Consider the following 12,249-nt stretch of genomic DNA (forward strand, 5'->3'; position numbering starts at 1 on the left):
CCCCCCCAGTGCCACACTTGTCAGGAACCAAAGAAACCAGCATGGAGGCTACATATACTTTTCATTTGGCCTTCGGTTTTCATTCCCACAAAACCACAAGGGAGGGTCCCTTACTTTGTGTTCTCTAGGAGCCAGTTCGATTCAAGGGCACATCTGGATCTGGATTAATTCCCTTGAATGCCTAATTAGGTGGTCTTTCGTCATACTTAAAATGTAATCTGAAACATTTAGCTCAGTTCTAATATTTTCCTGCAGTTTCTTGTGCTTTCTTATCAGAACTAATGTTGCTTGTGTTGAATTGTGAACCAGAGTAAAACCCTGTTTTCCAAATAAATCTCCTTGCTCTGGTTTCAGGGTTTTGCAGCTCAAAAAGGAGAAAAAGGAGAACCGGTAAGTTTTTTTTCTTTTTGGTAAAGAAGATGCACCTGGCCTTACAAAAGCTTTTACACTTGCCCAAAGGAACAGCTAGACCCAGACACCCTTTGATATGTTGATCTGGTCCTATTTTTCTATTTTAGAGCAGTATAGAATCTTTAAGTAGGGAAAGCTGCCGCATGCCTTTGGGAATGCTTTCCAATATACATGTGTAGAAATGGCAGTGTGTGGGTGTGGGGTGTGAGGAGAGGTTGTGTTGGAACTGTGCTTGTGGGGAAGTCCTACTGGTATTTAAAAATTCTCCACTTGTGAGCAACCTGTAGTGTTAAAGCACCAACAGGAGTGGAGGAGTGGCCTAGTGGTTTGAGCACCAAGCTTGAAAGCTAGAGGTGGTGGGCTCAAATCCCACTGCTGCTCCTTGTGATCTTGGGCAAGTCACTTAACCCTCCATGCCTCAGGTACAACTTAGATTGTGAGCCCTCCTGGGACAGAGAAATATCCAGAGTACCTGAATTGTAACTCATCTTGAGCAACTACTAAATAGTGTGAGCAAAATCCAAATAAATAAATATTCCATGTAGAAACCCCAAAGAATAGCAAGATTCTGGAATCCTAAAGAGTGACAAGATTCATGCAGAATCTCAAAGCAGTAGCAACATTCCATGTAGAACCCCAAAGATAAGAGTGGAGGAGTGGCCTAGTGGTTAAGCACCGGTCTTGCAATCCAGAGTGGCCAGTTCAAATCCCACTGCTGCTCCTGTGATCTTGGGCAAGTCACTTACCCTCTATTTGCCTCAGGTACAACTTAGATTGTGAGCCCTCCTGGGACAGAGAAATACCCGGTTGTCCCTGAATGTAACTTACCTGAGCTACTACTGAAAAAGGTGTGAGCAAAATCCAAATAAATAACAGTATGATACCAAGGGCTTCAAAACTATAAAGCAACATCCATATTCAAACAAAAGAAATGTTGACATCACAGATGCCCCAAAGCTACTCAGATGGAAGCCTCAGAACATTTGCATTGGTCTTTGGAGAGACTAACCACAGAATGACTACAACAGTCATCACCAATACTCCCACAATGCAAATTATTACTACTAGTAAAAAAGCCCCGTTTCGTGATGCAAATGAAACGGGGGGGCTAGCAATGTTTCTTCTGTGTGCATGTGGGAGTGTGTGTGTCCCTGCCCTCTGGCCTCTCTCCCCCTCCCCCCGTCTGAGTCTTCACTGTTACAGAGCCAGCGATTTGATTTCGTGCTCTGCTGTGTTTCCTTCACTGACGGTTTGTGTTACAGAGAGGGCGTGGCAGACACTCATGGGGAAACCGGATAGTCTCTCCCCACTTCACACTTCCGGCTGGAGGCTTCATAGAACGTTGGTGTTGCATTTATATAGAGAAGATTACATATTTTTTCTATAGACAAATTGCAGTGCCATGGTACAAACACATAAAAGATAGTCTCAGCTCAACACAATCTATTCAAGACAGACAAATGGGAAAAATAAGAGATTAAAGAGTTATATTTAATTTGAGAATGATTATAACATGGATATTAAACAAGTGAATAAGAGGTTAAGAGTTAAAAGTAGCCTCGAAAGATGGACTTCTAGCCTGAATTTGAATAGGGCCAGAGATGGAGCATAACATACTGACTCAGAAAGTCTGTTTACAGGCACTGGGGCAGCAGATACAAGGAACAGAGTCTGGAGTTGGCAGTGGATGAGGAGGGCACAGATAAGAGTGACTGACCCAATGAATGAAGTCCAGGGAGGGGGTATAGGGAAAGATAAGAGAGGAAACATACTGAGGAGCTAGAGAATGAATATACTTGTAAGTCAGTAAGAGACGTTTACAATTGACCGCAATCTCACACTGGAGAGCCAAGTGAAAGCCACAACAAAGAAAATGTTCCATTCAATGTGGAAGCTCAAACGAGTAAAAGCTTTCTTCCCGAGGGAAATATTTCGCAATCTGGTACAAACCATGGTACTAAGTTACCTAGACTACTGCAATAGAATCTACGCGGGATGCAAAGAACAAATCCTAAAGAAACTCCAAAACACAGCAGCCAGGCTTATATATGGAAAAACGAGATTCGAAAGCGCCACACCCCTACTGAGAAAAACTGCACTGGCTGCCCATCAAAGACGCCATGACATTCAAAGTCTGCACAATGGTTCATAAAATCATCTACGGAGATGCCCCGGGATACATGACAGATCTCATCGACCTACCAACCAGAAACGCATCAAGATCAACACGAACATTCCTAAATCTCCACTACCCAAGCTGTAAAGGAGTCAAATACAAATCAACCTACTCATCCAGCTTTTCCTATATAAGCACACAACTATGGAATGCACTACCAAGAACCGTGAAAACAACAAACAACTACCTAAAATTCCGGAAATTACTGAAAACTTACTTGTTCAGAAAGGCATACCCTAACGATCCAACTTAAATGTCTTAACCCTGCAACACAACGAAACCAAAGCTCATACTGGACATAACTTAACTCTTCCCCCTTACGATCCCCTAATGTGTCTGTAACACATGAACCGTCTTCTACTACAACATCACTCCGTATTTGTTCATACCGATATTGGCGATCGCCTGTCCGGTACTATGTAAGCCACATTGAGCCTGCAAATAGGTGGGAAACAAATGTAACTAATAAATAAATCCTTTCCACTGCAGCCATGCCATATAAGAGCAGCCATCTAAGAGAGTCATGGACTAGAGGCGGAAAGGCTGAAGAACAGAATCCTGCCTTGGGTGGGAAGAGGCTGCCATGTGTCAATCCCTCTTAGTTCCCGCTGGATGCCTGATGTGAGCGATTATGGCCCAACGGCTATTCTGCAGGCTATTCATTGCATCTGAGACCATGTAGAAGAGGTGGAGAGTAATTTTTTAACAAGGTGCCTAAACTAATAGGGCACATACGTCGTACCTATTTTATAAGTGTGAAAAGCTTGTAGAGCAAATCCCACCATTGCAGTTCCTCACCTACCTTCAAACTTCGCACCTCCAAGCACAACTCCTCCCCATGCACAGTCCAACTCCCCCCCTCCAGGTCATACCTTTAGAAATTATTGGTGGTAGAGTGGTTCCCGGGCCGCAGTGATTCCCTTCCACTGCCACCCAGGTGGCGCTGTTCTCCAAAATGGTGCCTCTCCCCCTAGAGGTAGTTCTACATGCTGATGTCCCTTATTAAAATTCCCCATAAACGTCAATTTGTTGCACAATCATGAGGTTTGACTAAAAGTTGTGGGGTGGGCCTCTATTTGCAGTGGATTATAATTCTACGTTTTATTATACACTGTGCAGTACACAACAGTGCTTGAAAAATGGTTGTGATTGATACATCCTTGGTATGAAATTATATTTTCTTGTATTAGTAGCGTAGACATTTTTGGAAGTGTTCTCTCACCTCCTCTGTTTCTCATGCTGTCTCTTCCCCGGTCTGTACTTTATGCCTCCCACATCTCCTGGTGTAATAGCCCCATCACCTCTATCAGTATCCCACAATGCATCATGTGTGCTGAGCCTTTGAAACAGTGCATGAACTAAAATCTTAACACCTGGTCAGAAGCATATTTTTAAACAGACCATAGGTAGTACATGCTAAATAGCATGTGAAGGAGAGTGAGCATAGCACTTGGACCTAGATTTACTAAAGGATGTTACTATGCATTATTTATTATCACATTTATATCCCACATTTTCCCAACTGTGTCAGGCTCAATGTGGCTTACATCGCACCGTCATGGCAAAGGCCAATCTAGTGAATTAAACTAATACAAGATATAACCTACATAAGAAATAGCGGAAAGGCCAGGGAAGGAACAAAAGGAACAGAGAAACCAGGGGAAAAGGAGGGAGGGTGAGTGAGCCCAGAATTGTCATTAAATTGATGCATGTCTAAAAGTAGAGACACAGGTTGAGTCCTTGTGGTAGGCTCTTCCAAATAAGAAGGTCTTGAGAGATTTCCTGAAATTTAGATGGTTTTGGATGGATTTTAATGCTTTTGGTAAGGCATTCCAGAGCTGTGAGCTGATGAAGGAGAAGGATGAAGCATATGTGGATTTATACTTGAGACCGTTGCAGCTTGGGTAATGAAGGTTTAAATAAGAACGGGATAGCATTACCTACTCCAGTTCTCGTTTTATTGAATGGGACTTATTCACTAACAATATGTTAGTGCCCTATAGTAATTTTTAGTCTGTACATGCTAACCTCTTCAGGAACTGGCTTGGCGTGCACACTAGAATATTAATACATGCACATATGCTAAATGTCCCTAGTGTGCATACTAATCTTTAGCAGTACTTAATTGGACTGCCAGTGGGATCCATAGTAGGAAAACATTGACTTTTGAGGAAGGATAGTAACAGAAAGGAGTTTGCCCAAACTCAGTGGCTATGGAAGTTATTGTTCCCTTCTACGTAACTTTATTACAATCAGTATTTTGCTACTGGCTGGTCCATAGTTTAATTTTGGTTGGCCATGTAATCTTATCTGCACTGATGGGAACTGCTGATGCCAGTTTACAGTGTCAACATATGAAAGAAGTAAAATACAGGTTGATACTACTTTCTGTTTACCAAGCAATTTCTATTCCTAACTGGCTCTGGTGTCCCTTCTTCACAGGGGAATCCTGGGCCCCCCAGTGCATCGGGAACCTTTGTGAGTATTAATAATTCTCGTGGTTCCTTCATCAAGAAGTCACAATAGCTATTCAGTTTCTGTCTTTGCTGGAGGTCCTGTAAAATGCAATGCCATTAGATTTTGATGACAGTACAAAAACTAGCTGGGAACAGTATTAAATAATAATGTTCTAATTACAATCATGGGGGAGGGGGAGTTTATTAAACATGCACAATTAATACACACTTGGTTAACTCAGTGCCCAGAATTCACATTTAGCAAATATGGTCTGCCTCGTTGGTCTCTTGGCACATCTGTTCAGAATACTGGGGTAACTTTTCGGGGGGACGCTTTTCAAAGGGATTTTGTCTGGGTAAGACGAGGAAAAACCACACAAAAAGGTGGAGATGCACTGGTTCCTTACATGAGGACAGTCAGAGCAGACAAGAAGTAGGGAGAGTTGGCTCTTCTCAAACAACGAAGGAGACGTATAGATGGATAAAGACTCTTATCCATCTATACATCTCCTTCGTTGTTTGAGAAGAGCCAACTCTCCCTACTTCTTGTCTGCTCTGACTGTCCTCATGTAGGGATCCAGTGCACCTCCACCTTTTTGTGTGGTTTTTCCTCGTCTTGAGAACCTCTGCTTCAAACTCCATGATTCATCGGCATACCAACCACCCTCCCTACTATGTAATACATGAATGTGTCTCTCCATAGGGCCTTGAATAACTGAAGAGGTCAACCCAAGGTCTTTCCCCTGTTCTTCTGCATCCCTACAGGAATCGAAGCAGAAACATAACCCTTGACTTTTTCAGGCACCTCTCTCTGACTTTTGCCCGACACTGCTGGTTTCCTCATGTGTGTGCTGTTTTCTTTTTCAGATCAGCTCTTTGGATAACCACACTGTTGTGAAAGGAGAGAAGGTACAGTACTGTCCTACATGGTCCAATGGAAGCCTCACTTGTTTCATGTGATCCATTTGACCATCACTATTTGTACTAAGTCTCAAACACTCACTGAAGCAGCTTATGTTCAGCTGTGCAGCTAATACCTCTCTGCCCTCCAACACTAATTGTGCATAAGGTAGCAGGTGTTTAATTGAATGATCCGATTGATTGAATATTCTGGGAAGAACATAAGAGATTTTAGAATGCAGCCCCTAGGTGGGCCCTAGTGTGGACAGTTTCAACAATTCCCCCATGGAGGTAATTTTAAAAGTCATTCATACACGTGAAAGAACACAGAAATGGTGTGTTATAGAATATACATGAGAAAAATATGTGTGTGATGTCATTTTACACATCTTTACCTGCATATGGTTTGGAAAATGTTATAACAAGTAATTTCCATGTATAAACCACTTTTAAAATGATCCCCGTTGCCTACGCGATAAGGATTTCTTTATTGTTCACTGCCACTGACGGCACCATCAGAGAAAGAGAATGGTGGGCTCATTGTTCAGAAAAAGCTGAGCTTCTAACTTTATGTTCCTAAGTTACTCTCTTAAATTTGTGTCCTATTTTCATATAAATTTAGGAGCCTAAGTTTTCAGCTGAAAATTCATCTTAATTTAGGAACTTAAAAGTTATGCATATAAAGGGGGTCCTTTAACAAAAATTAGCACAGGTTATCTGCTGCAGGACCCTTTTATTTATTTATTTATTTATTTATTTATTGATTGATTGCATTTGTATCCCACATTATCCCACCTATTTGCAGGTTCAAAGTGGCTTACATAGTTTTGTAAACATTGTCATTACAGGATAGCAGATACATTTAGTATTGTGTAGAAATTAAGTGAGGGAAGGAAGAAGAAGGAAGGGAGTAGTTAGGGTAATAGGAGGTGGATTTTCTTAACTGAGTGGGTTGGTGGGGTGGATTAGTGTGGCTATCGGTTCTCATTGTAGGCCTTGTTGAAGAGATAAGTCTTAAGAGATTTGTCTTAAGAGATTTTATTTCTAATGTTTAGTAAAAGACCCCCAAAGTTGGGTCTGACATTCGATTGCCTAGATTTATGAGTTTTGGGCTAGATTCTATATATAGCACCTGAAAATTCCGCACGGAACAAAAATACACCTAGGCAAATTCTCTATAGAATGCCTAGATTTTATAGACTAGGCTTAAATTTCCGTGTGGTATATAGAATGTGTCAAGGGCCTCTCCACGCGACCAAATTTAGTTGCTTCAATTTACACCATGTTTTACTTGATGTGAATCCCGACACTTAAATTAGGTGCAGGGCGGATGTATGCTATAATCATGCGCATAGATTTTAGAAACGCCCACGCCCCACCCATAGCTATGCCCCCTTTTCAACTATGCAACTTAGAATTTACTTGCACCACGTTACAGAATACGCTTAGCGAATTGTGAGTGTAAATCTTAATTAATGCCAATTAGTGCAGATAATTGCTTGTTAACATCAATTGACAGTGCTGATTAGCTAGTTAAACAATTAAGTTACGTGCATTATTATAGAATACGCTTCGATTTGCACATGGAAATTAAAGTGCGATATATAGAATCCAGCAGTTAGTGCTCAATTTCAGTGCTAATATAGTAACATGTAAGTGATGGCAGATAAAGGACCCGAATGGTCCATCCAATCTGCCCAACAGTCACATTCATTATCAATTCAAGATTTAAATCAACAATGAATGTGATAGTATTTACTTGATCAATGTCTTTTTTTGGTGTTTCTGGGACATAGACCATAGAAGTCCGCCCGGCTCTGTCCTTATGTTCCCACTACTGGAGTTAGAACATAAGAGTAGCCATACTGGGTCAGACCACTGGTCCATCTAGCACAGAATCCTGTTTTCCAAACAGTGTCCAAGCCAGGTCACAAGTACCTGATAGAAACCCAAATCGTGGCAACACTCCATGTAGAACCCAAAGAATAGCAAAATTCTGGAATCCTAAAGAGTGACAAGATTCCATGCAGAACCCCAAATATCAAGATTCTGGAATTCTAAAGAGTGACAAGATTCTATGCAGAATCTCAGAGTACCAACATTCTATGTAGAACCCCAAAAAATAGCAAGATTCTGGAATCCTAAAGAGTGACAAGATTCCATGTAGAACCCCAAAGAATAGCAAGATTCTGGAATCCTAAAGAGTGACAAGATTCTATGCAGAATCTCAGAGTAGCAACATTCTATGTAGAATCCCAAAGAATAGCAAGATTCTGGAATCCTAAAGAGTGACAAGATTCCATGCAGAATCTCTCAGAGTAGCAACATTCCATGTAGAACCCCAAAGAATAGCAAGATTCCGGAATCCTAAAGAGTGACAAGATTCCATGCAGAATCTCAGAGTAGCAACATTCCATACTACAAATCCCAGGGCAAGCAGTTGCTTCCCATGTCTGTCTCAATAGCAGACTATGGACTTTTCCTCCAGGAATTTGTCCAAACCTTTTTTAAACTCAGATATGCTAACCTCTGTTATCGCCTCCTCCAGCAAAGAATGGGCGCTTTTTACAGAATAGCATGTAGTACTGGAATCCGCACCCAACTTTGGGCGCGAGGATTTAAACACCAACTGAAACCAGGTGTAAATCCCAGTCTACAAATTAGGTGCAGATCCCCCTAATTCTATAACACTGCATGCATTTTAAGGGAATGCCCCTGACCTGCCCATGTCCCTCCCATCATTACACAACCTTTTCCAATCCACACTTAGGTGCTATTCTATAACTTGGCACATAAGTGTAGTTCTACGCGGATCTGCCATTCTTGGCCTGCTTCGGCACCTTGCTTCCGTTATAATGCTTTTCCGTGCTGAAACATCGGCACGCAGATAGTCCATAATGTTAAGTATCATATACAGAATTCCCTTTGAAAATCCTAAACTAAGCTTAGTGTTGCCTCACCCTCCTAACCCTGGCTCTGAGCCTGCCTGCGTTTCCCAAGGGTAAAAGTCTGTGTATTGTCGATCCCTGCACAAACCTTTACCCACAGAGTATGCAATTTTCAGAAACCCTTTTTACCTGGATGAAAATAGCTCTCCCAATCTGAAGATGCACCTAGCCACAGGCCATGCTGAACATAAGCAGGTAAATGACTGAAGTTTTACTTGCTTGGTTTCAGGGAGATCCTGGTGATCCAGGTGAAAATGGGGATCCAGGAGAATCAGGATTTAAAGGAGAGAAAGGGGATAAAGGTCCTCCAGGCCCAAGGGTAAGTTCTTTGGATGAATCTCTGCTTCTCTCAGTGCACCAAAATGTTATGTAAACATATTGCATAAGTGAGAATTCTATAACTAGTCTATGTTTGCTATCCCCGTTGTGCACTAAATGCAAGGAAGCGTAACACGGGCATAAGGGTGCATGTAAGGGGGCATATTCTACATGGGTGCATGTAAGTACTATAGCATTAATTACAAGGAGGGCGTGCATGGGTTTTGGGTCATAACTGCAGTTGGGCACCCACAGTTACACCGGGTCTATGGCTGGTGCAAATACGGGCTCCTAAATGTAAGGCGTACGGCATGCCAATCCAGGTTACTGGAATGTGGCTGCCCAGTTGCTATTTACAATAGACTCTTACCCCACGGCATCGGAGAACCTAAAAGGAGATGCCCACTTAGAGAATTGCCACCTATGAGTGCATGTATTTATATGACAGTACAAATTTGTCTCAGTGCATCTATGTGCATTTCTGAGATTATCCCCAGTGTCAGCCACTAGTGAGTGTTAGCAATCTGCAGTGACCCTAACGACATACAGTAGGTAACTTTAGCAATTAGTTGAGGCTTCACTGACAACATGGAAAGCTTACAAATCCAAAGAGCTAGGGCTTGTGTGAGGATATGTCAAAGACAGCAAAGGTTTGCACCTAGACCAAACTCCAGCTCACTTCTGTTGCACAAATAGAGCACGCTCGGTGTTCGTCTTCCACTTTAAAATTCTTACGCAGCCTTCATACATGGTGCAACTTTAGTGCAAGGCTATGGCTAAGGCTAAGACCAGTGTTCTGCTGGTGTGACAGTGTCCCTCATAGGCTGCTTGGGGTGGGGGATGCAGCTAGAGGGACAACTTCTGGCCTCCATGTTACTTTCCATCTGACAAACATTGGCAGGAGGGAGGATCCGGTACTGGGATGTAACTATACAAAAATGTTCACTTTATGTTTGAAGGGCCCTGAAGGACGTCCGGGAATTCTAGGTGGTGGGTTGGTAAGTCATATTCCAGACAATTTTATTTTTTATACCTATATAGGAGAAACTGAGAATACCAGAGAAACCTGTGTTTCATAGTCAATAAAGTGCCCAGGACCTCTATCCATAAGTTGAAGAAACTGAACAGAGCTATCCAAATACTGGGTACAGGGATATCTAGGCATGTATATAGCAGGCGTTCTAGTGGTGGGAAGGTGAGGTTAGAACTGGAGATCAAGTAAGGACTGAGATGTTGTAGCAGGTTTGGAAAAATGAGTAGATGAAATGTGCCTGGAGGCAGGGGTGTGTGCTGGTAAATTTTTAACAACAGGCTCTTTCTCCGGACGTAGCCAGCTCTGCAGTTGGAAGGGCCTGGGGTGGCAACACTTGCCTCTCTCCTCCCTCCCTTCGTGCGGGCACGCTAGGCATACCTTTGCTGGCAGCCAATAAATGGACTGCCACCACTCCTAACGTCTTGCTCTGAGCAGCATACTGTAACTTCTCACACATGCTGGAGAAGTCCCAGCCTGCTGCTCAGAGCTGGAAACAAGGAGCGGGGAGCAGCAGTAGTCTATTTACTTGGCTGGCAGGGCTCAGCATCCCCACCAGCAAAGTAAAAGATAATTCAGCAGGGGGCCCAAGCCCACATTTTGGGAGCCAGTTGTTAAAGTAGCCATGGAGGGCCCTATTTTAACAACCGGCTCCCAAAATTCTTAAAAACTTAACAACCGGCTCTTGCGAGCCTGTGAGAGCCTGCTCCAGCACACCACTGCCTGGAGGTCTTTCACAAACAAGGCTTCTGTGTTGATGATAGTTTGTCAACGATCCCTTTTGCATTGGTCTAATTAAGGGAATATAACTCTCAGATGCTAGTCATAAATTCATTGGGTTAGTCCAATGGAAAGGTACCATCTCCGACTTCTTTATTCAACCGGTTTGTTGAATAAATCACCGAACCTGTCAATGTTTATGGATCAACATTTTGTTATAACACCATTAATCAGATGTTTTAGACTGGGCTACAAATTAAGTATCATTTAAACAGTGGCAAGGATGCAGGTGACACCTTATGGATTAAGTGATTTATTGAAGTAAGTGCTTTTGAGGCATGCAATTTAATAGGTTAGAGCGCCACCATCATGGCTCCCTCTAAGCTAATTATTCCCATCAGTGCCTTGCAAGGCATTCTCAATTAGTTCCGGAGGCAGCGGTAAATATGTAGAGTTATATTTTATACCATATAAATAAATTATATTCAAAACATTCAAGGAAGGCCATCTTAAGGCAACTTGCTTGCTTGGTTTCTCTGTTGCAGCTTCTTGTGCTATAGAAGTGTCCAAATACATTTTGTTTTCTATCTGGAATATAATCAGCTCACAGTGGTCAGCATTTTTGAAAGTACTGACCACTGCGGGCTGCATTAGACTCAGATAATGCAGTGTCAGGCCATATCTGGGTCATCAGCAATCGTGAGAAGTTATCCAGGTACCACTGATATTCAGTATCCATACCCAGATAATTAACCGGGCATAGTTAGCAGGGCTGGTCCTCGGGTCTCTGGCGCCCCCCTGCAGACTATGAGTTGGTGCCCGCGCGCCCCCCTCCGGCACCCATGCGCCCCCGCCCCCCCCCCCCCCAGCATCTCCTTTCTCTCTTCTCCCACCCTGCCCCTGTCCAGTGATTCTCCTTCACCCCCATCCCCCGCCGCCCTTGGTGCTTTAAATCTTTAATTTACCTCCGTTCCAGCAGCCACATCATTTGAAAGCCTTGCCCCGTCTCTAGCCTTCCCTCCCTTCGTGAGTTTGTTCCGCAGTCCCGCTCTCAAGAAAATGACGTCAGAAGGCGGGACTGCGGAACGATAGTTAGAACTGATAGTTAGAACTGCTTGTTATGCCATCCTCCTTGCCCAGCTAGTTATCTGGGTATTGGCACTGAATATCCAGGGCCGGTCTTAGGCCGAGGCGACCGAGGCGGCCGCATAGGGCCCCACGCTTAGGGGGGCCCCGCGCGGCATGCCTCAGTCAGCCTCTTCCCAGGGCCGGTCCGACTCCGACACGGAC

At 43.2% G+C, this 12,249-nt stretch overlaps 1 protein-coding gene across 1 annotated transcript in view; it reads left to right on the forward strand.

The window, feature by feature from the left end:
* The window catches only part of LOC115478999 (collagen alpha-1(VII) chain-like), a 309,662-nt gene that overhangs the window by 134,190 nt on the left and 163,223 nt on the right, over positions 1-12,249 (forward strand). The window contains exons 54-55 of the mRNA XM_030216704.1: positions 9,121-9,210; positions 10,169-10,207. Of these exons, the coding sequence (XP_030072564.1) occupies positions 9,121-9,210; positions 10,169-10,207 (129 nt within the window). The remainder of the gene's footprint in view (positions 1-9,120; positions 9,211-10,168; positions 10,208-12,249) is intronic.

The sequence above is a fragment of the Microcaecilia unicolor genome, chromosome 10, assembly GCF_901765095.1.
Source record: "Microcaecilia unicolor chromosome 10, aMicUni1.1, whole genome shotgun sequence".
NCBI lineage: Eukaryota > Metazoa > Chordata > Amphibia > Gymnophiona > Siphonopidae > Microcaecilia > Microcaecilia unicolor.